This window comes from Thermobia domestica, chromosome 2 (assembly GCF_964235325.1).
Source record: "Thermobia domestica chromosome 2, izTheDome1.hap1.1, whole genome shotgun sequence".
NCBI lineage: Eukaryota > Metazoa > Arthropoda > Insecta > Zygentoma > Lepismatidae > Thermobia > Thermobia domestica.
In genome coordinates this window covers 8,912,685-8,937,803 of record NC_137455.1, presented here as the reverse complement: position 1 = coordinate 8,937,803, position 25,119 = coordinate 8,912,685, and the positions used below count along the sequence as shown (strand labels likewise).

The 25,119-nt window shown below is 38.1% G+C and overlaps 1 protein-coding gene across 4 annotated transcripts in view; it reads left to right on the top strand.

The window, feature by feature from the left end:
* Positions 1-25,119, top strand: part of LOC145670000 (sister chromatid cohesion protein DCC1) — a 48,857-nt gene that overhangs the window by 11,608 nt on the left and 12,130 nt on the right. For all 4 annotated transcript variants that reach the window (XM_081738351.1, XM_081738347.1, XM_081738356.1 and 1 more), the window contains exons 4-6: positions 9,617-9,836; positions 15,111-15,311; positions 22,508-22,633. In XM_081738351.1, the coding sequence (XP_081594477.1) occupies positions 9,617-9,836; positions 15,111-15,311; positions 22,508-22,633 (547 nt within the window). The remainder of the gene's footprint in view (positions 1-9,616; positions 9,837-15,110; positions 15,312-22,507; positions 22,634-25,119) is intronic.

Here is a 25,119-nt window from a genome sequence, read left to right as displayed (position 1 = left end):
CCATCTTTCTCCAACACCACATTTCGAAGCTCTTTAAATATTTCTTCTTTAACTTCCGTAATGTACAGGTCTCTGTACCATGAATTCAATACTCCATATATAGCACTTGACAAATTTCTTCTTTTGTCCAATGTTAAGGCTGCTAGTTAGGAGTGATCTTTTCTTGTTGAATGCTTCTTTAGCTATAGCAGTTCTCGACCTGATCTCTTTGGTGCAGTACGCGTCTTTCGTCAAAATACTTCCCAGATGTTTGAAATGATCTACCTCTTCAAGAACTCCTTGTTCTACTCTGACCCGTAAGGGCATATTTCCATGGAATATTCTCATAACTCAATTTTTCGATGTTCGAATAAAATTAAACCATTTTTCTTTTCAGTTTTACAAACAAGAAGATAAACAGTATTTATTTTGGGAACAGTTTTTTTCAACTGGGATGCAGTAAATGGGGAAGAACTCCTTTGTGGTTAAATTGAAAACACGCGTAATTCCGAGTTCGATATCCTGAACTAAAAGGATGATACACCACAATCCAAAGAAATCGATGATCAATAGTTACATACGGTACACCTTTGTCGACACATGGGGCATAAGTATCCCTACTGCTTTGTGCATTTTATATCCACCCTTTAATGTAGTAACGGAGTAGCCATGCCCTTGTGAGTACTTAACTCTTCGGGGTCAGTGAAGTTACCCTTGGTACTAACTTTCTTTTAAAGTCCTATGTTGTTTCGATCCGGATTTCGTCTCGGTTCAGACGTGCAGAAAAGTCTGTTGCGGGCCCGCAACAGAAAACTCTGTTGCGGACCCGCGCGAGCCGGAAATACATTGGTTCTTATCATTCATGCCACACGTGCAGACTTTCCCGCACGACTCTGCTGCGGGCCCGCAGCGGGCGAAAATTGAGTTGCGGGGACTGCTGGCTCGCAGCGAGTCCGCACACGTGTTGCGGGTCGGAAAACCATTGCTGGCAATGAGGCAAGCCACACGTGCAGACTTTCCCGCGCCCGCAGAAATGGAAAGCGAAGAAATGAATGAAGAACTATTCATTAACGAAATACAAAAATATCACGAGATATGGAATTTAAAGTGCGAAATGTATATATATATATATATATATATATATATATATATATATATATATAAACGGGATGCATGGAATAAGGTGTGTGAAACCTTACGTGAGAAATTTAATGAAAAAACAGAAGAAAAAAACAGCATTGGTATGTATTATTATTACTTTTCAATGTAAAAATCTAATATTCATGTAGTATTTACACTTGATTTTCGTTTAGCGTCCCTTTCCAGCAGCGAGGCTATGAATACTTTTTTGTGATAACAATAAACAAATACGCTTGGAGAACAAGCCTTTATTGTTAATACAGTTTCTTTGATAAGATTTCTTGCCACTCACTCCGGAATGAACCGACTGTTTATAACGTACGTTGCATTATACTTTAGGTCAAGGTCACGTATTATATAGCCTCTGTGCTCAAAAAGGACGCTGAAGTCCAAAACAACCATCAACATAATAGCAGAACAGAAAAGAAAGAAAAAACATCGTTTTTCGGCTGACAATTGTTGTCTTTATTTGTTAATGTACTATTAAAAAAAATAGAGTTAACACGAAAATTGTTGAACATCAGGGCACTCATGTGGTTAAAAAATAAAAAGCATGCTCGAGATGTAACATAAATATTTGTGTTTCTCGTACAGTTCATAATATGGTGCACGTCGTTGCTATTCTAGAGATAACAACTGAATGTTTTTGTGCATAAAGAACAACTTAAAGTTATCTTGCCATAGAACTCTACCTATGTCGCTTACAAAATGATCAGCCCATCTGTTTCTGCTTCCGTTTGCTGCATTGCCTCCTTGTGGTGTGCTACACGTATTGGGGATTTCCTCAAAACCTTCTATCGTTAAATGTCACAATTATAAAAATGTTTCCTTTTTCTCACCTTAGAAATGGATTATTCGGAAACACTAAATCCATTATTTTTATTTCAGAGTTTACATTAAGAATTTCACATCTCCAATCTAAGCGAGTCCTCATATTGAACGCTTTCTCAATATGTAACGGGAAATGTCACTACTATAGGAATGAAATGAAATCCTTGAGTTTTACGTCGCACACTTATACCGGGTAGGCTAAAGGAAATGATGATGATAAATGAATGAAATGGTGCAATGAATAAAGTGGAAGGAAACGGGAGAACCCCGAGAAAACTCACGCACACGGTGCTTCTCGCACCACAAAGCCCACTTGACGCAAGCTGGGATCGAACCAGAGGTGGACACTCTATCACTGAGCCACCAGATCCCACAATTATAGAAATCCCCCATCTCCTCTTCAAGAGAAAATTTTCAAAGACGCTGAAACCTGTGCTCCATTATTTTTATTATGAGTTTACATGGCGAATTTTATATCTCTAACTGAAGCGAATCCTCACATTCGGTAATTTTTGAATAAATAAACGGAAATTTTACTATTATTGAAACGCCCCCTCTTGAGCGGGATATTCGGGAAGTCTTAAAAAATGTCTATTTTTTTTAATTTAAAGCCACCAACTATGTCAAAAAATCTGAATTAGTCACGCAATTGTTAAACTATGTCAGTGGCCCCTAATAACTTTTGAAAATGTCTATGAATAGGTCTCCGAATGTTTAACTTTCTGTGCTCTTACAAATGATAATTAGTTAACATAATTAACTTACCTTAATGTAACAGCCAGAGCTCCTCCGTGGCTAAGCGGTTAGCGTACACGCCTTTGGCGTGGGAGGCGCGGGTTCAATTCCCGTCGGGACCTCCTATGGTTCGGATTCCACGTTAATCAGTAGGACCACGTCTCATATAGCCTCGCTGCTGAACGGAACGTTAGACTCAAAATCAACTCATTAATGTAACAACCAATATTTCAATTGGTGGTATCGCTAGTCTCATGAAAGTATCTTTTGCTTTAATTTTATTACTTATTTTCGATAAAAGTTTATCAAATGAAGTGATGCTCATGCGAAAATAATTAAAGAACTCTTCTTCGTCATTGCGCAAGTCAATAAACATGGAAGAAAATTCACCTTTAAGGAGTCGTGAGCTTACGTACGGATGAACCCAGTATCGTCTCTGTTTCCTCCTTAGGATTTTACTGGCTAAGTGTACAAAAACAGCACGTTTTCTTCTTTCAATTTTTATCTTCATTTAACTGCAGCTGAAAATAAAAGGAGCTGTTTTCTATGTCTATGTGAAGTGGTTGGGCTGAGACGCCCGCACGAGTCTGCTGCGGGCCCGCAGCAGACTTTTCTGCACGTCTGAACTGGTTGCTCTGTGACGCCCGCACGAGTCTGCTGCGAGTCTGTTGCGGGCCCGCAACAGACTTTTCTGCACGTCTGAACCGAGCCTTCTGCCTCTAATGTAGTGTAATTCTAAACCTTGTCCTCTTGTATAAACGTATATTCTTTCATTCTATAGTTTGTGGTGGACAACATCGTGCTCGTGGATTTTCTCGGGATACTCCCATTTCCTCCCACTTTCTAATTCCAGCACCTCTTCCATCATCATTCATTTGCTTTAATCATCGTCTTCCTTAGTCTAACAGGCATAATCATGGGACGTTAAACTCAAAGATTTCATTTATTTTCGTTTTTCTTTCATTTTGTAGTCGTCAACTGGTCTTGCGTTAGATTCTCGATGGGATGATTCGGATTCCACTTTGAACAGTAGATATAACTTCGCTGCTCAATAGGAGATGCGACACTTTATCTTCGTGCTCATCAAACCAGTCCTGGACGATGTGAGCTGTATGAACAAGGGCCCTGTCATCTTGAAACACGGCATTGCCATCTGGGAACAAAATTTGCACCATGGGATATATCTGGTTACTCAAAATGGTTAGTAGTCCTTGCCAGTGATATGACCATGTAGGATTATGATGGATCCAGCAGGATACCAGGATTTGGCTGCTCAAATCATCACTGAACCACTACCATGCTTTACTCTTGGTAACAGACAATCTGTACCGTACGCTTTTGCTGGCGTTCTCTACATGCAAACTCGGCCAGCAGTTGGAAACAATGTAAAAGAAGACTCATTCGATCAGATGACAGTCTTCCACTGCTCCATTGTCCAGTTTTTATGGACGTTGCACCACTGTTTCAGTATATTAGTAGCATAGTCAACAGTCATGAGTGGTTTGGGAATTGCAGATCTGCCATAAATACCCTGCTTGTGGAGTTCTCTTCTGACTGTTTTGACGCTGAAAGCGTTTGTAACCGCTGTATTCATCTCAGCTGTCACTTGGCGGCGTGGCAATATGCTTGATTACAATCCTACCCAATGTGCGTCTGTGTCTGTTACGCAACACACACTTGCGTCCACGCTGGTGCTTCGCTGATGCGTTTTTTTCCGGAACAGTTCTAGGCAGTCATGATCTTCTAGACTATGCCTCGTGATACACCAAACATTTCCGCTACTTTCGTCACGAAAGCTCCCACCATACACGCACCCACAATTTGCCCTCTTTGAAACTCTGTCAGCTCAGACATGATTCACGATAACCTACACAGACCGATCGCTGAACTGTAACAGGCCCATCTGTTCGATTGGCCAGGTTGTATACCTCAGGATGTGCCGGCGAACACAACGACACCTCCCATCCAAACAGCAAATCGTGTTTGAAATTGCTACCTCTTTTATACAAGGTGTTTCTTGTATCTTGTCCATCCTCTTTACTTTAAATTGATTTAATGTATTCAAAAGTGTTACATTTCCAGAAAGTCAGGGTTCGTTATTAAGGATGACTTAAGATTATTCAACTTTGGATTGCTTTTAAATTCAAGATATACAATTTTAGATTGCTTTTAAATTCAAGGTTCCGCGGTGGCTCAGTGGTAGAGCGTTCACCTCTGGTGCATGAAGTCTCGGGTTCAAACCCTGCTACCGCCAAGTGAACTTTGTGGTGGACAAACACCGTATACGTGGATTTTCTCGGGGTTCTCCCGTTTCCTCCCACTTTCTTCATTCCACCATTTCATTCATTTCTCATAATCACCGTCTCCTTTAGCCTAACCGGCATAACCGTGGGACGTAAAACTCAAAGATTTCATTTCATTTTCATTTAAATTCAAGGTTGTCACAATCCCAGAAAGTCACTGAATCCGAGTTCGTTATCAACAATGGCTTAAGATTACACAATAACTTCACGGGGGGGGGGGGGGGGGACTGTCTCTTCCATATTACCTTCTTATTACCCTATTTTCTAAAGCATGACGGTGATTTATAGAAAATTGATAATATAAAATTGAAATTGTGCTTGTGTATGTAATCTTCAAGAAAATTTGTGTTTTGAAGTTTCTTATATTTTAAATGTAGCAAGTAAAATAAAGAGTATACTTACCGGAATCCCAAAAACTCAGTAGTGCTCTTGAGGAATGCAGTTCAATATCAACTGACTTGAATCTAAAAAGGCTTAAAAAGGTAAAAATACGTGAGAAGGTGAAAAGAATAAAAATTCATTCAAAGTAAATACACTTCATGTCAAAAAATACCCGCATTTTGTGTTTATGATCCCACAATGCTCGTGGAAATACAAAAGTTTGTAAAAGATAGACTCAAACTTCAGATTCGTATAGACTCAAACTTGCAATTTTTACAATTGTGCTCCAGTCAAGGACTGATATTCAATTTTCTCAAATCATTTTACCACATTTAGGGAAAACATTTCCTGCGTTAAGTGATGTATTTACTTTGAATCAATTTTTTATTATTTTCACCTTCTTACATATATTTACCTTTTACTTAAGTAAGCTGGTAATGAGGACCTCGTTCTTCGAAAACGCTACTTAATTTTTCGGATTATGGCAGTGTGTATAAATCTTTATTATTATTATTATTATTATTATTATTATTATTATTATTATTATTATTATTATTATTATTATTATTATTATTTTACTTGCCATAATGACTATTATCACTGCTCGCAATTGTATTTGTATTCCTTATATTTTGTTTATGATGATTACTCTTTTATCTCTATATAAAAATAGTAGTCCTGACTGCTCAACGCCTAGGACAAACTACTTAAGCTAGAAACTTGAAATTTGGACAGTGCAAAGAATTTGTGACGTAATAAGGTACCACTAAGGATTTTTTTTTTTTCGACGAGGAATGGAGGCAATAGAAATGAATGATTATATTAAAATGCCCATCTCTCGAAATTTCTGAGAGTTAGAGACATGAAATTTGGTATTTTGACTTCCCATTTAAATAATAAAACACTTGTTTCAGCTTTTATATATATATATTTGGTCTAGGAATTAATTCGTGCGGGTGGACAAGAGATGGCGCAACGAACGGAGCGTCCCACAGTTCCGTGTATCCACACATGTGTTGCAAACCCCTGTCATCGCGTATCGTTCGTAGTATAGGGCAGTGGATTAAAGCGTCAACAACACCAGTTTGTAGTTAAGTGAACATGGCGCAATTTGTGCCTGATAAAGTGTTTTTGCGGGGTGTCCTGCTGCATTACTTTAACCTGCAGAAAAGTGCGACTGAAAGTCATCGTATTTTGGTGGAAGTGTATGGTGACCATGCTCTAGCTGAGCGAACGTGTCAGAAGTGGTTTGCACGGTTTAGAAGTGGTGATTTCGGCTTGGCAGACCAAGAGCGAGCTGGACAGCCAAAAAGATTTCAAGACGAAGAATTGACAGCATTGCTCGAGCAGGATTCGTGTCAAACGCAGGAACAACTTGCAGCAGCATTAGGCGTTGATCAAACAACAGTCTCCAAACGCTTGAAAGCCATGGGAATGATTCAAAAGATGTCACATTGGGTTCCACATAAATTGAAAGACAGAGACGTTGAAAGACGAAAAACCATTTGCGAATTGCTGCTTCAACGACAGAGCAGAAAGGGGTTTCTGCATCGAATTATTACGGGTGATGAGAAGTGGATCCATTACGAGAACCCTAAACGAAAAAAGGCCTGGGTGAAACCAGGTGAACCAGGTCCATCACAACCAAAACGAGATATTCACTGTGCAAAGGTTATGCTGTGCATATGGTGGGATATGAAAGGTGTGGTGTACTATGAGCTGCTGCAACCGGGTGAAACTATGAATGGAGAACGTTATCGACGACAATTAATGCGTTTGAAGCAAGCTCTGGCCAGAACACGACCAGAATGGGAGAACAGACATGATAAACTTATTGTTCAACATGATAACGCTCGCCCACATGTCTCAAAACCGGTCAAAACCTATTTAGAAAATGTCGGATGGGAAGTTTTACCCCACCCGCCGTATTCACCAGACGTTGCTCCTTCGGACTACTACTTGTTCGATTGCATGAACAACGATTTGATTGGACAGCGGTTTACTTCTTCAGAAGATATCGAAACATGGGTCTCTGACTGGATCGCTTCCAAGGATGAGGACTTCTTTCGCCACGGAATCCGTACATTGCCTGACAGATGGGCGAAAGTGGTGGCTAGCGATGGACAATATTTTTCTTAAGGTATTTATGTATTTTGTGTTTGTACTACAGCTTCAATGTGTGCGTACCAACCGCACGAATTAATTCCTAGACCAAATATATATATATATATATATATATATATATATATATATATATATATATATATATGACCCAGAAGGAAGAAAATAGAGTGGGCGGGAAAAAATGGGTGGGATTCTAGTTATTATCATATCATAATAAGATGGTCATATTTTGGAATCGGTTAACTTAAAGATATAAAATTTGGACATTTTATTTAAAATAATTTAACCAGTGTTTCAGCGCTATTTGATGTTTGTCTTGAAAGAGAAGGAAAAGAATGTGTACCAAAAAAGATGAGGTTGCAATTATTGTAATGTCACAAACGCTTATTAATATTATTGCTAAACTTTTGTCCGTGATTGTACTTAAGTTCATTATTCTTCAAAGGACATTCAACGAACAACAAAAGGAAATGTTGGATATTTCAAAAGTAAATTGTGATTAATGAATTCTTTTATCTGTAAAACTGCTATGTAATTCCGTCTTTGAAATTGTTTCCAAGTACCGAAGTCAGCTGCCTTTCACAAGTCAACGTGTAAGATCATGCATTAACAAATATGATGAGAGAAGTAGATTCATAGGTACTCGTCTTACGATTTCACCACGAATACAGGAAGCTCCATAACTTTAGCTCGAGTCGAGAATCAAACCCACTTGTCTTTTCGAAAGTCGTAGTAGTGGCGATGAAGACTGATCATAAGGAATATCCCTCATAGCAGACATACCGCGATCTGCGATGTGATCTCAAAAAATCTGCCGCGCCTGTGCAGAATAATTGCCATGTAACGCTGTAATAAAAATATGATAGTATCATCTTGATTTTTTAATTTTGAAATTGCTGCAGAAAATTTTTGACTTACAAAAGCTCATCGCAGAAAGGCAAAGAAAGTTCTGCCATCGAGGGAATACCTTATCAGAGCTGATTGTTACTACTAGTATATTATATCAATCATTGATACTCTACATCAAAAATCTGGAAGCATGTACCTGTTTCATATTTGTCAGTACCTAGTCATGAGTCAGTGCTTGGGAAGTTTCAAATAGACACGACTGAAGGAAAACTTACACACATTAAAAAAACATTTCCCCAAAATCCTAATTTTTCATTTCAGTAGAAAAGAGTGTTCATGAAATAGTGGTGTACGAAATTATTGATGTTTAGATTTCTAAGAAAGTTTGTTATTGCTATGATACCTCTTGCGTACGTCCTGTTCTATGTAAATCATAGATAACACGTGGCATAACCGCAATAATAAGTTGTCCATATTTTGGAATGCCTTAAGGTTACAGACATGAAATTTGGTGTTTATACTTTTCATGTAAAATTATTAAACATGTGTCTCTGCGTTTATAGATGTTAAACCTAGAATGGAAGAAAATGGGAAAGGGAGTGCTTCCGTAAGATACACATGCGACACTTCAAGTTCAGATGAATTCTTTGTGGAAGCTGCTGGAGGAAAAACGCAAAATATTTTTCGCAGTAATACGTGAGGGCATTTGCTTAAAAATAGATATAAAATTATTTAAATTATTGTATATGTACTAAGTACCAGGAGACACAAAGCAATAAGGGAGCAAAAGAAATATGAACTGGTACCCCAATCTCAGACTTCTCAAGATATTGCTCTATCAAGGGGGGCGCGGTGGCTCAGTGGTAGAGTGTTCACCTCTGGTGCTTGGGGTCCCGGGTTCGATCCCAGCCCCCGCCAAGTGAACTTTGTGGTGGACAAACACCGTGCTCGTGGGTTTTCTCGGGGTTCTCCCGTTTCCTCCCACTTTCTTCATTCCACCATTTCACTCATCTCTCATTATCACCGTCTCCTTTAGCCTAACCGGCATAACCGTGGGACGTAAAACTTAAAGATTTCATTTTATATTGCTCTATCAAATAAGCTAAAGACACCAAGGCACAAAAAAATTGGTCTAGTTATTGCTAATATTACTAGAACAATCATTCAGCAAACAGGAGGTCTGAGTTCAATAATCTGCCAGTCCATCGGTTAGATTTTTGTTTTGACATTTTATCAGCGTTCTTTATCAAGCTTTAGTCCTTGTTTTATTCCAGATAAGTGGTGTATTTTACACTTATTTCGAAGTTCGGCCATGTAAACCACGCACCAAGAGATTATATACTTTGTTAGATCCAAGCAAATACCGAGGGAAAGAATATGAAGATGAAATCCCAGGACCTTTGTATACAACAGATGATTTGTTGAATGAAGTTCAAGCTAGTAGAAAAGAACTTATGCAGGCATTAAATGAAGTACAAGCATGTGTCATTGATGGTAAGTTCTAAGGTGAGCATCCATCTCGTAGGCGAGGAATCTATTAAGATGTAAAAACAATGTAAAAAAAAGAATCACTTTCATAGTCTTGCCGTATATGCAAAGATCATACAAAAAGTTTTGGGGTTATACACAAACAAATGATATGTGAAAGATTTATGAACAGAAAGTACATATCATGCTTTACTGTCCAATACACATTCACACACTTTTCATACCATTATATTGTTTTTATTTTTTTCATTTTTGTTATACTAGGATGTATTCAACTGTGAAGGAATGATATCGTGGTGTATGAAGAGACGAAATAGTAGTGTGAATAAATAATATGACATTAAAACATTATAATTTGAAATAAAGACAATTACAATATATTTTTTTCTAGATTAGTCTTTTAATTTCACTATTGACAGTTATTTTGAAACATCGGTTTATGACGAACGCTCGAGACATAGAAATATGTATGCGATTTTATTTTTCATGTCTTTAACTTTGTATTCTTTTAAAATAAATGTTACAGGCGTCTTTTCCTTTCGCCCCACCTTCCTATCATCGTATGATGAAGTTCTTTTACTTTTCAGTACAGTAACTTTGCATTTTTACGTCAACTCCCCAATGATCGGTCCTCCGGATGATTGAAATACGGAAGGTGGATATTTTCGTGGAGGAGTGTGAAAGCAATAGTAGAGGATATAAATTAGACGTTACGGTTCTAAATGACTCGTTAATTACTGTCCAAGGTGTTATATTTTTTACATGAGAGATACAAGTATATTTATGACACCTACAAGTCAATCATAAGTAGTGGAAGTTTTTGGAAAAAATGAAGTAAAATATTTTGGTTTTACATCCCACGGTATGCTGGCTAGGTTAAAGGAGACGGTGATGGTGAGAAATGAATGAAATGGTGGAATGAAGAAAGTGGGAGGAAACGGGAGAACCCCGAGAAAACTCATGCACACAGTGTTTGTCCACATGGAAGTTATTGGAGTATGTCATCTGTAGTCAGTTATTACTAATTGCGTTTGGTCTTTATGTATCATCTTTTTATCTTGAACGTGACGAACGTAGTGAATTTTATTGGGGAGCCATTGACTGTCAATCCGGCCAAAACCATAAGTTGTAATTACTGATATTCGCTAGTGTGAAGGAGAGAGAAAAAGCCTAGCGGAGGATCAACGCTTGAAACAATATACTGTACTAAATTTACCTATCCTTAAAGCTATGTCCATTCTTGTGGGTATCTCCTCTTTAGTCCATGTACCTTCATGTCTGTTTTCTATTTGTATTTATTGAATATCTTTTTAAGCAACCTAGGTTCTATCCCAGTACTTCAAATCCTAGGACGGCAATGTTAACCAACGTTCGCATAAATCTTCATTTCGCATTGTGTTCTGAGCTTAATTTTGGTTAACACTAAGCCCTTTTCACATATGTAAATGTGGTCTTCTTTTTGAAAATTGTTTCCTTCTGTTCCAGTCCTCTTTATTTTCTTTCTCCAATAGCTTACCTACTGTATCGTCTATTGTCGTGCTAGATTACTCATTTCAGACTCCAGACAAATCTCTTCTTTATTTTGTCTTTGCTATTGTGCAGAGTGTGGCGTAGTGTGGTCTCTGAACATTCGGTATTTTGTTACTTGTGTTCATTTACGTACTGTGCTGTTCTGGGAACAAAAATCACTTGTGTTTGTGTGTGTTAATATATCAACATGGAAGAAGTTATAGCCAGCACCTCTTTTAAGCGTAAGAGTGGTCAAATGTTGAAGAGCAAAGAAAGGGCTATTGTCATGAACGTGTTTAATTAATTATTAAAAACCAGGGTAAAAGTATAATTTGGGTCGCAAGTGAAACAGCTGAAGCCATGAAAACTTCCAGGACAACTGTTTTCAAAATTCGAAGCGAGTTACCACGTGCACCTTTAGTAACACCGAACAAGAAGCGATTAAGAAAGAAAATTGCAAAGAACAGTCGATTTGTAAAATATAATGAATTTGTTAGGAGTGCGATCAGGCAAAAGGTCCATGAGTTGTTTAGAAATTTGCCACCAACACTCAATTCCGTTCTCAAACGGGTAAATTCACATCCCGATTTGCCGAACTTTAAAAGATCCACGTTCCACGTACTTCTAAAAGAGCTTGAATTTGTTTATGAGAAAAGACAGAGTAAGGCCATGCTTATAGAGAGAGAGGATATTGTGTCGTTGCGCCACAAATATCTACGGCAAACAAGAAAATTTCGAAATCAAAATAGAAACATAGTATACATAGACGAATCGTGGGTAAATATTGGGATAGCCGTAGATAAAGAGTGGAAAGACAAAACAATTAAAACAGCAAGACAAGTTTTTCTGTATGGACTTTCTTGTGGACTTAAACATCCAACAGATCATGGACCGCGATATACCTTGGTTCATGCTGGCAACGAACAAGGCTTCATAGTTGGGTCAAAATTGGTTTTCTTGTGTAAGAAAAATACGGCTGATGCTCATGATGAAATGGATGGAGATTTGTTTGAGGAATACTTCCGGAATCAGTTACTCACAAATCTTCCTCCAGAGTCAGTTATCGTAATGGACAATGCATCTTATCATAGTCGCCGCAAGGAACCACTGCCAACCAAATCTTGGAAGAAAGACGACATGCGGCAGTGGTTAACCTTACATAATATTGAGTATGATGAGGATATGTTAAAGAAAGATTTGATGGATCTAATAAGCATTCATCGTCCTAAATATGAAAAATATAAGACTGACGAATGGGCTAAAGAATTAGGACACTCTGTTCTCCGATTACCCCCTTATCACTGTGAACTCAACCCTGTTGAACTCGTATGGTCTCAAGTAAAACACTACGTTGGGGCAAATAATACAATATTCAAAGTTAAAGACGTTTAAAATTTAATTCATGAAGCGTTTGAGCGTGTAATAACAGAAAATTGGCAGAACTACGTGAGGCATATGATTAACATCGAAAGTGACATGTGGAAAGCAGATGAGATGCAAGATGATGTTGAGCTGTTGATTATTCATTTGGGCGAAGATTCCTCTGAAGAAGAATCGTCTGAAATCTTCGATGATGATGATGATGATGATGATGATGATATGGAAGGAATTGATTCTTTGGAGTGCGATTGATTCAATGTGGTAAGTTGTTTATTATTATTATTATTATTATTATTATTATTATTATTATTATTATTATTATTATTATTAATCAATCGTCGTGGTGTGGATTTCTTTTTTAGTACGTGAGTTGGCAACATCAGTCGGCAGTATAATAGAAGCGCGATGTGTTCTGCATTTGTTTTTTAATGCTCAACTTGGTATCACTGTTCCCATAAGACCAACAGTCCACTCTTAAGTCTGGATAAGCTATAGAATACGATTCAGTATGATTGCGCTTCATGGACTGGTATTTGATTTCACATGTTAACCCCTTACCGCATTCCGTGCCATATATGGCACATCCTCTTTTTTCAGTTTAGCTTTTGTGTGATTTATCAAAGGCGCCGAAAGACTGTTTCGTCTGCCGTGTGAGATATTGACGTGTATGAATAAGAGATTTTGGTGTCATCTGGCATGTTCTTTGTGAGTTGTATTAGGCGATTAAACGTTGATATGTGGTTTTTGTGAAGCAGTGGATTTTTGTCAGTGAAAATAATTTTTTGGAGCGAAACATTGTGCGCACTTTTCCCAAAGAACTGAGAGTATAGTATAGATATAGTAGCCTTATAGTATGGTATAGATATTACTGCATGAAGTGATATATATGGCAAGATCCATTTCCTGCACACTTCTAGGAAAGTTTACCTTACTGAATAGTATGTCATATATGACACGTACTTATTTCTCGTCGGAATTAAGTGAAAAATCTAAAATTCAAGTTTTAATTCATTTTTCAAGTTCCCACATGAGGATTTCCAATACTGATTATTTTTTTTTCGCTAAAAGAAAAAAAATCATGCAGAAAGGGGTTAAGTAGGCAACCCATGTCTCATCACCTATCGCAGTCTCGTCAAGATATTTGTCATCATTTCGGTGAAAGCATGTAAGATGATATAATGATAATGATCTTTCTCCTCTTTTATTTTTACAGGGTGTTAATGAACTCTGTGCAATAAATTTAAAAGGTGATTTCTTATATCAGATACAAGAAAAAAAAGGTTTTAATAAACATAGGTTAGGAAAACGCCTCTTTCAGAGTTATGAACCGCCGAAAACACGTAACAACACGTCCTGGTTTGAAAGTTATGGGACTTTTCACAAGTGGTTCAAGGAATTACACAGGGACTAATATGCACTCTGTTTAAATATCCATGTTTCACAAGCCTCTGGTACCCAGGCAAAGAGTACTCAATTAGTACTTAAAAATGCGTCCACGTACCCCAACTTACTTTGTAATGCCCCGCTTAGCGTTGTCGCTAACGCTCTCGCCTTCTGTGCGAGCGGTCCCAGGTTCGATTCCCGGTGGGGGCACTCGGTCGAAAAGGTGGGAAAAACTTTTTCAGGCCAGCCATCCTGAGTGAGGTTTTCCTGGGTTTACCTCATTTACACCAGGCAAATGTCGGGGTGGTACCAAACCAAGGTCCCAAGCCGCTTCCTTACTTCCCTTTTGCCGGATAATGTGCCCGCCGAGGGTCGTCATCATGCAATTCATTACGCCAGTACTGGGGGATTATGAAACATGGTCATTTAGATGGAGCGCAAATTGGTTCTTTTGTAATTCCTCGAATCGCTTGCGAGAAGCTCCATAATTTTCAAGTCAAGGTGATTGTTTTTGCATTTTATAGCTCTGAAAGGCAGGTTTTTTTTTTTTTTTTTTTTTTTTTTTTTTTTTTTTTTTGCCGATCTAAGTTTATTAGAACTTCCATTTGATATAACGCATTATCTACTAAATTTATGGCACGGAGTTCATTAACACCCTGTATATCTGCCTCAGACAATGGTCAATCCAATCATCGATACAAATATGATTCCAACTACGTTTAGGTTATTTTGGCGAAATCATATGTTTCATAAGCTCTTTTCTATTTGCAAATTAATTTCACAAAGAAAGTTGATTCTTTGTAATCTTTGAGTTGTTTATCACGCTTTCTGTCAATAATATCATCCTTCTAGATCTCGAAAATCGCAGCAAGCGGCACTATAACAAAAATCTAACTGTGTAAAATACAATATTTATATAGCATTTTTCGTTAAATATATTATATCCTTGTCTGTCAACAGTTACAGTAAAAACGATAAGAAAGCTTATAACTTCATTTTTAATTTCAGGTTTCTGGCGAGTTTTGGAATTTGATTACCATTTCAGAGTATTGTCGTACATATTAAATTTGGTAGACGAAAATTCCTGGCCGATACACAAAGTATCAAAGAAGGAAACTTTGAAATCCTTAGAGGAGCTTGTGCCTTTGAATATTTTGGAGCAAGTTTTCGATTGGTACAGTCTGCCTACTGGAGAACAAGACGAGGAAGGTTGGTGATTCTTAATACATCAAAATTTTGTTATAATATACAGCAAAACCTTTGTAGTGTCCTATTCACCTTTTTCATTTGGTTGATGATGATGTATATTATATATCAGTTGATGTAGATAAAGTAGTGGTACATATCACTGCTGAGCGGAATTAATACAGATTGATGTGACCTAAATGCGGCAGAACACGAAGTTCAGTTTAAAATATTAAAGAATACTTTTTTTTTTTTTTTTTTTAATGAAACAAGTCAATGGACATCTATTTTATCTCACTTTCCTTTGTGGCAGTCGGACATAAATCATCACATTTCTTCCCAAGAAACACATTTCAAATCAGATTATTGGGGAGGACAGTCTCCTCCAGATTCAAGATTAAGGCACATATCCCCCTCATTCCCCTGGGATTTGCGCCAGTGTGTAGAACCAAAAACATACAAAAATGTGTAAATGTTTATTTTTCTGCAAATTGGCCCTTGGAGTAAGTTGGGTCATTCTCTATGGAATCATTGGTGGCAAGTTTCGAGAGGTTTCGCTGTATTTAATTGATGTACGCACTGCCACAGAATGTGATACTGGAGAAGATAAACTTGTAAGTACACTATAAGCCCTTTCGTTAATCTTTCATGACAAAGGAAGTAGAAGAGGTGGGGAGAGAGAAAGAGAGAGAGAGAATAGCTGTGATGCGTTCAGCTGAGCGCTGTGTTTAAATTCAGGGTTACATGATCGTGTGGTAGTGGTACCAGACTGAAAGTAGATTGCAGTTTATCCGAGGACGATTAGACTACTGGGGCTGATGAGTTGTAAAGAGTGCAGGAGACAGAAGAAATAATAAATGAACAGAACATTTGTATATAGGAAAAAAGATCTGAAAATTGAATAAGTAAAGTAATAAATAACATAAATAACAATCTTGCACAATACTCTAGAAAATACAAAATTCCTAAATTTCATCGTCTTCCTAAAAGTCCACAAACTCGGTAACCCAAAAATGCCATTGTTTTCAATATTGGGAGGTCCACCAAACGCATTTCTGCCTTCCTTGATTATCATTTCTTATGCATCAGTCGTTCTAGCTTCAATAGATGTAAGTGCAATATACACCAATATCCCACATAGCCACGGTCTTAACACCCGTGCAGAATTCATAAACACCCGAATCTGAAAATCCTAGCATATAGTTAATAATCCAACTTGCCTGGTTTAACCTATGAACAATTTCATATTTAAAAATAAGCACCAGGGTATCTATCGGTCACGAAAGTCACGAAATCAGAAAACGGTCATGAAAGTCATGAAAAAGTCACGAAATTTAGCTTTTGGGTCACGATTTTTTTATTTGTACAAATATAAGCAGAGACTGGAAAATTTTGTTCTATAAAACGTCAAAATTCACCATCAAAATGTCTATGGTCGGCTTTAGATGCTATCAAATCGCAAGCAAAGCACGCTTCTATCGCATGCATGAAAATTCGGCCTAACTCGCACCCAAATTCGCTCTTGAGACTGTCCTTCAACTGGCATCATTGAGCAGTGGCGATGTAAATTTCATCGCATCGCCGAAACCATCTATGCTTCTAACCAGTTTATTTAACTGTGAGAAGATACCAAGTTTTTATCGCTCCAGGGAACAGCCTTTGAAAGTAGAGAAAGATAAAGATAAGTGCTAAAGAATATAGGTACTGTTATTAGTTTTTAATTGTTATGAAATTTTATGGTTTGGTAAAGAAAAGGTCAAGGAATTTCATTTTGGAATTTTAGTAGACACCCTGAGCACTCATCAAATCAAGGTCGCTTGCACAATATATTCACACGCCAACCTATGGAGTGCCTGAACATCCTCTGGCCACGATTCATAGACTAGGTATGTTTTCCGTAATATGAACCCATGGCCAACCACCACTAAAGCTACTCAGGCAAGTTTCTAAACAAATGTCCAGTTAAATTCACCTGGTCCTTGTCCCATCATACATTTACCTTCGTTAATGTGGATTCTCGTGACTGACAAACGTAAGAAACCTATCACCAATGTACAATACTCTACTTCAAGAATTTCCACCCTCACCATTTAATTTCCTCTATCCTACGCCTTGGCCATATCTGTTCCACCACGTTATCCCTCAACCTTATCAGCAAATGATTTAATCGTTCAAAAATCTTCACCCAAAACAAAGAAGTCCCTTACTGTAAAATCCTCTATTCCGAACTTGCTTACTCAACACTATTCCTTACTTTTTCCGACCGGCCGTAAAAAGCTTTACAGGCATCCGATCGTCACACCGTCATTACGAGAATAATTCACTCATGACTGTATAGTTAGAAAGCCCGGGTTCGATTTCTACTGAAGCTCATGTGGTCGGGATCTCACATTAAACTGTAGGTTCATGTCCATATACAGGTGGTCGTTTCAGGTAACGGATTTGATAACTCTACCAGCTTAAAAAAATACCGCGACGCCACCAGCGATTGTGCTTGATGGGCAAGTCTTGTCTGTTAGGTATCGCCGTGCATCTTTCTAGTGAAGGAGACTGAGCACAGTTTGAACAAGTATTTTTCATTCCTCTTAACAAAGTTTCCGTTGAGTGTGCGCGGCTGTCGACAGCCCAATGCTAGTTTCAACAACGAAAACCCACAAAACTCCATGGAGGGACACGTAAGAGAATTTTACAAAAATGACTGTAAAGGGGACTGTATTAATTCCTATTTCATTTAATGTATGTCACATTGATTTCGCTGTATGTCTGGACGCTTTGTCCTGATGAATGATTACTCGAGATGGGTCACTGTCAATAGGGATGGAATATCATGGCCATGGGCGGCGATTAGGGGGGGAAGGGAGGTAGTTGCCCTCTACTTTTTTGAAGTAACAAATTAGTGTATATAGTTTAATTTGGAAATGTAAAGTTTTTGTATGTATTACTGGTTCATAGAAAAAATGGTGCCATATAATATTTGCCGTTGCGTGAGTGCGTGGAGTTAAGATAGCTACAGGAAACTAATTGGGAGAACATTTCGCGCAAAAAAATTACAAGAAATTCTTTAATTGTACAAAAATTGACAGTTCGTAAAATATATTTTCTTCTTTCTATAAAGGTAACGAAGAAAGTTGAGTCTCCTTTTATGGAGGTCTGTGTTCAATTGGTCCTTACACCGTGAGTTAAATGCTAATGGAGATAAGGCGAAGGTCAGTTGCTGGTGTGGATATATCCAACATATTACCTGGTAGTGGCAGTTCAGTTATACTGTGAACATGCGTAAGGACAAAGTGAACATGGGACCTTCACAGAGCGTCATAAGGGAGTATATGCTGTATGAGTTCAAATTGGGGTCAAAAGCCGCTGCAGCGGGGCGGAAGATATGCCAGGCTTTTGGTGAGGGTGTCGTGACTACGTGGACAATGCAGCGATAGTTTAAGAAGTTTAAGGACGGTGATGAAACGCACCGCACTTGAAGACGCACTACGTGCCGGAAGACCAACACAAGTACAAAATGAAAATCTTCAGGCAGCAATTGAAGCGAACAGTGACCAGACATGTGATAAACTGGGATTACAACTCAGTGTGAGTGGAGAAACCATTCGGTAGGACCTCCATCAACTTGGGAAGCACTTCAAGTTGGGTCGATGGGTCTCACATGATTTGACTCCGGGCCAGAAGGCAACGCAAGCAAACACTTGTGTTTCTTTGCTGTCTCGTCTGAGGGAGGAGCCATTTCTGGACAGGGTGTTGACATGTGATGAAAAGTGAGTCCTGTACGAAGCTCGACGTGCCATCATCATTGGTTAGCATCGAATGGGCCGGTTCCAAAACAGCCGAAATCAGCACTGTACCTGAAGAAGGTCCTGTGTGTTTGGTGGACTGCTCGTGGCATCGTGCATCGGGAACTGTACCAGCTGGTAAAAGCATCAATGCAACTGTGTACTGTAAGCAGTTAAGCCGTGTTCAAGAAAAACTCAAAACTCTGGATCCAGCACTTGTGAATCGCAAAGTTGTCCTGTTAAAGGATAATGCTAAGCTCTGGATGAGCCGCGACACTATTCTACACCTTGGATGGGAAATACTATTGTTTCCACCATACTTTCCGGACATTGCACCGTCCGATTATCAGCTGTTCCATTCCTTGGATAATTACCTTAGAGGACGTCACTTCAAATGCCTATTAGAAGTGCAAAATGCATTTGATACCTTCTTTGCTTCACGATCCACCAAATTCTACGGCGATGGAATCCATGACCTTCCAGAACATTGGCAGAAGGTCGTCGATGCTCATGGGAACTATTTTTCTTCCAGGTACGTCTTAGGTGACATATATGTTCGAAGGTGGTGGGTGAAGAAGTGACAGAACTTTCTTGATTACATTTATAATAGTAAGGAATATTGATTAAAAAGATAGTAATAAAAACAACTTCTTTTCCATTGTTTTGCAGTGTAATGTACGAGTGAAGTGGCGTGTTTAGGGGTGTACAAGTGTGTATACAATTAAATTTAGCGAATTCAACATAATTCTAGGTGTTAGGATCATTTTGTATAACTGGAGTGTGGAGTGATTCTAAGTATTGTGTTTTGATGTGTTCGAAAAAAGTGAAAACAACAGCTAATGACAATGAACATGTTTCGGGAAGCTGCAAAAGCAAGTATTTCTTTAAATGTTGTAACAAATGCTTGTATTTACTATCTTTCATTTTCTAAGAGTAATAACATACCTTTAATAGCATGTGTGGAATTAAAAATATAAGCTGTTCATTAATCCCCAGTTTCAATATAACTTCTACAAAACAAGCCTCATTGTTCATTACTATGGTTAATATCCCTTCTATTTATTTGTTTTGCAAATTTGTTATTAAATACTGTGGTCACACAATTTTCCAGACAGAATTTTAAGATGTTTATGAGCAAGGAATCAAATCTCTACTTCCATTGTTTAAGAGTGCAAAGGGCTAATACCTACTTACGCTGCTCTTGTCAATTTTCTTAATAAAATATGAAATACGATATACGGTATTTTAACTGAAAAAGATAGTATCCTATTAGTTATACAACATTTCGTCAAAGTGTTAGAAACAACCAGGGAAACTAAGATTGATTTACAAATATTCAGATCATGTCTTGTCCCCCCTCACTTTTAACGGCCAATCGCCGCCACTGATCAGGGCAGTATAGTGGCCCCAAAATATTTGTCTGGTAATAAGCTGCATTGATTTTAGCTTTCTTGTCCACTCTGCATAGCTTAAGTTTGGCATTATAGTAGGACCTCGGCAACCATAAAGTCATGTGAAAAAGCTTTTCTCACCTTCATGTACCCAGTTGAAATGACATGTGGAATAACGGGGAAGATAGAAAATGGCACTCTTTTTATCACATTTCGACAGATGCACTCATTGCTCGTCAAGAATTTTACAAACCTGAAGAATCATGTGTCCCCTGCAAGATGGCTCTCGTGTAGCTTTCGACTGTTCTTCTTTCTTGCTATAAGAAGTGAGGAATGGAGCGTATGAACTCAAGCCTTATGCTTCATTACCAGATACTAATTTTGAGCAATTATGGTATTTGCTGTTATGACGGAACGGTGTATTCTGTCGTTTTGTCACGGTTTGTTCTCACCTCATACAAAGAAACGCACTTTCCCATCATATTGGGGGTTCGCCTTGTCCTCCGATATTACGATGCTTAATATCGGAGAGCCAGCGATTCAGCACAGCGTTGATCCCTGTCGTTAACACAAGAACTATTTTGTCGTACACTATTTGCACATAACTATAACCATTGTTGGAAAGCGTTCAAATGTAGCAATCTCGAAAGGTCTTAATTTTCAGACCCACATGATCAATCACACACACATTTTTCTTCCCTGGAAGTCGACATACAGCCGCAAACTACCTGAAACTACTCGGGCGTATTCACGCGCACAGATACCTACTGATCGAATTCATTACCCTAAACCTGGAGTGGCCGTTTATAACGTCGATGCAGAAAGGAACGATAAACTTCAGTCTATCGATTTTATCTACTTACACCCTAGCAACACTATTACATTCCAACACGATATGCAGTTTTATTTATTTATTTATTTTAATGGATATAAAAGATAAACGCCTCTTCTGTATGGTTGCGAAACGTGGTTGCGTACTCTGAGGAAAGAACGTAGACTGAAAGTATTTGAGAATGAAATGCCCAATGAGGAAACAGACGATTAGTCAATTAAGGTATCTGAAACAGTTCACAGATACCCTCTAAATGAATACTGCATCATTACTCATATTCCATGTATTTTTTGTGAGACATGACAGGCATACCATCTGTAGTCAGGCCTACATAATTCTCTCACCAAAATAAATAAAGTCACACAAAACCTTAAAAACATATACTCTGCTGTACAGTTGACAAGTTCATTTGGAAACAAGAAATAATCCATAATTTTGTTTTCCCATATATAGGGAATGAAAACTAACAAGATAGCATACAAAGAGTGAAAGTGACTGGCTGAATCGGGATCTCCGGCATTCTGTGCCGATGCGTTAACCACTACGCCACCATTCTCTCACTCTCAGGTCGGTGCTCTCCACTCAGACCACGTGGGTTGTACCACAGACCACTGCTGTGCTTCGACAGTCCCTGTGTCCATATACCGTTCACCTATGACGGTTGTGATTTTGTGTATCAATGAAAGAGGATAGAGTCAATTTTTTAACACACCAAATTCTCAGTAGATGTGAATTCTATAACATACAATGAATGAAAAAGTGACTGACTGGACCGGAACTCAAACCCGGGACTTCCTGCCTTCCGTGCCGATGTGTTAAGCACTACGCCACCCAGTCCGCTTCCCAGAATAACCACTCACGCTCAAGGTCGGTGCTTTGTGATGTATTATCATAATCTTGGGGGGAAAAAATGCAAGTCTATCCTTAAAATGAAACTGTTTCATATCAGCAGACATATCGAAGATTCTTCGTTTCACTGTGCTCTTTTATGAGAGGTACTTTAGCTGATTTCGTTAAAACTGACTTGCCAAAAATATGTCACGAGAATAGAAGTAGATGCAGTGATGCTAGGACAAGCACTGACTCCGAATCAGCAAAAGCAGACGCCTTTTACCTCCTACGGATCACCTTGTCTTTTTAACCATAGTCTCTAACCATTCTGCTAGCAAGATATTGATTCCATACACAGATTAATACTAATAAATTTTATTTTTCTAGGTGAAACACTATATGCATTGAAAGAGAAAGAAGTATGCAGGTTTCTAGCCGAAGTACTGCTTCGTCCAGCAGAAAAATTCAATCTGAGAGAATTCCTTGATTCTTGGCAGCAGAGTGTTCCCGAAGGTAATGTCTAAATCTTGGCTTTAAATATTTTAAAGAAATTATATAAATTTTCGTTTCTGTATATTAATTGTTACAGTTAATATGCTCGTATGGTTAATAAAAATTAAATATGTAGTATATAATTCACAAGGAATTTTATCTAAAATTTAAGAAAATGAACTTGTTAAGTTCTCATCTAGATTTGCAACGTTTAGCTTAATAGAGTCTTAAATAATGGACTGGGATTTAATCTCATCAGAGTCTTATAGAGGTCTTAGCAAAGTTCTTGTAAGTTTCTAAATGTCGAGTTCAATAAAGATCCTCGGGACACGAAAGTGGTCTTGAAATAAAGGTTCAATTGTATTTAGTTCGTAGACAGATATCGAGGATAACTCCTTGGCTCACAGCAGCTTCAGGAGATGGGTTTAAAGGAATTCTCCATAGCCCATGGCAGCCCCAGCCGAAGGTATTAATGGGTGAGTGATCAGCGATAAATTGATTGTTTCCTCTTCTTGAAGTCTTCTTTTATAGGCGTCTTCTTGAAGGGAGGACCCATGAGGGAAAGTTGGCCATCTTCGTGTTTTTTTTTTTTTTTTTTTTCGAATCTTCTTCGTGTCTTCCTGGTGATCTCTTTTCGTCGTCTGTCCTTGTTTGTATTATGAATGTAAAACCATGTGTTTGTAATAAAAATATGTGGTCGCTGTGCGTGAGGGTACGGAACCTTACAATGTTTATGTTTATACTAGCAAATGGCCCCACATGTTACTGCGGGAATATCTGGTGTTTTTCTATTTGCACCTTTCATATAGAATTCGTCTGAATGAAATTCGAACGCCTCGCATTGGTATCTTAACGAACCATGCCATCCCTCTTTCTTCAATTCAAGGTCAAATTTCTGAAAACACCGAAACATGTGTTTAATGAAAAATCCAAATACCAAAGAAATAACGATCATGCCACTAATAAAAACTTCCCATGCTTGGATAAATTTCTAATTGCGCTTTTTCTACTAGTTTGAGGGTAGTGGTGAATCCAATGATACTATTTTTAAACACATCTGTCCATGGGGTAGCGAGAAAAATGACTCGTAAGTTGGGGACTTTGAGATACCCCTTATGCCAATGGTAAAAGTGCCCACGCTTTAATACTTTTCTAATTGCTCTTTTCATGCTAATTTCAGGCAGATGGATCTAAATTGAACTTTTTAAAACATATTCGCCTATGAGGTCACGAGAAAAATAACCTCAAAAATTGGTATATTTATATTTATTTATTTATATCTCGGAATTGAAGTTACTTTTGCAGAAACCTCATAGACGCATTGGTTTAAAAATAGTTCGATTTGATTAATCATTCTCAGATTAGTATAAAAAGAAAAATTAGAAATGTACATCATACCAGACGTCAAAGTGAACATTTCATTCGCACAAGCTTAATTCTCTAGGGTGTCTATCAGTCACGAAATCAGAAAACGGTTATGAAAGGCAAGAAAAAGTCACTAAATTTATCTTTTGGGTCATGATTTTTTACTGTACAAATATAAGTAGAGATCAGAAAATTTTGTTCTAAAATATAAACGTCAAAATTCAAAGCCAAAAATGTCTATGGTCAACTTTAGACGCTACCAAATCGCAAGCAAAGCACATTTCTATCGCGTGCATGAAAATTCAGCCTAAATCCAGGGTTCCCACATTCTGGAAAATCAGGGAATTTCAGGGAAATCATGCATTTTGCGTAAAATGTCATGGAAAGTCAGGAAACATAAATGTGCAAATCTATCATTTTTTTTTTTTTTTTAATCCCCTCTGTTGAATCCCTGTTTTCAATTCTCCCTAACATTGTTTCCTCTCTATCAGTTGTACAGATTGACATGTGAAGAGGACTACAATGATGCAGCATTCCCATGATGACAGTGATGCAGTGTTGCTACTTCCTACTGAGGGAGTGAGGTACTATGTTAATGTATTTGTGTATGAGACAGAGAGAGGGATAATTGATCATGTAAAAGCAGAAATCGAAGTATGACTTGTCATTTTCTTGGACATGGATTTTAAGAAAGAAGAACTACTAAAAGAACTAAAAGCATCAGATAAAGACAAACTAGCTCTCAGACGACTGTCGAAACTTTCTGCTGGGCACAGTCAAGAAGATTGTGCAAAGGAGCCCTCTGAAGTACAAACTAGTAAGTGCTCTGTCAGCTTTGGACCCCAGGCTACAAAAGAACAATCCAGAACTTGTTCAGACTAGGATGAAACGCACCCTACAAACTCTGCATGAGCATAGCAGAATATCTGATTCTGTAGCTGAGAAAGCAAAGTGTCAATTTATGTCTTTGTGTACTGAAATTCAGGAGTCTCATGACTTTAGAGAATACGAAAAGAAGATGGGCAGGCAGCATCAGGTTAGATAACTTCTTTGCAAAGGTAATGTACAAGAAACAAGAATATTCTGATTTGTGGAATGTTGTGAAAATGTTTTAATTTCTTCCCACTGCAATGTCTCAGTGG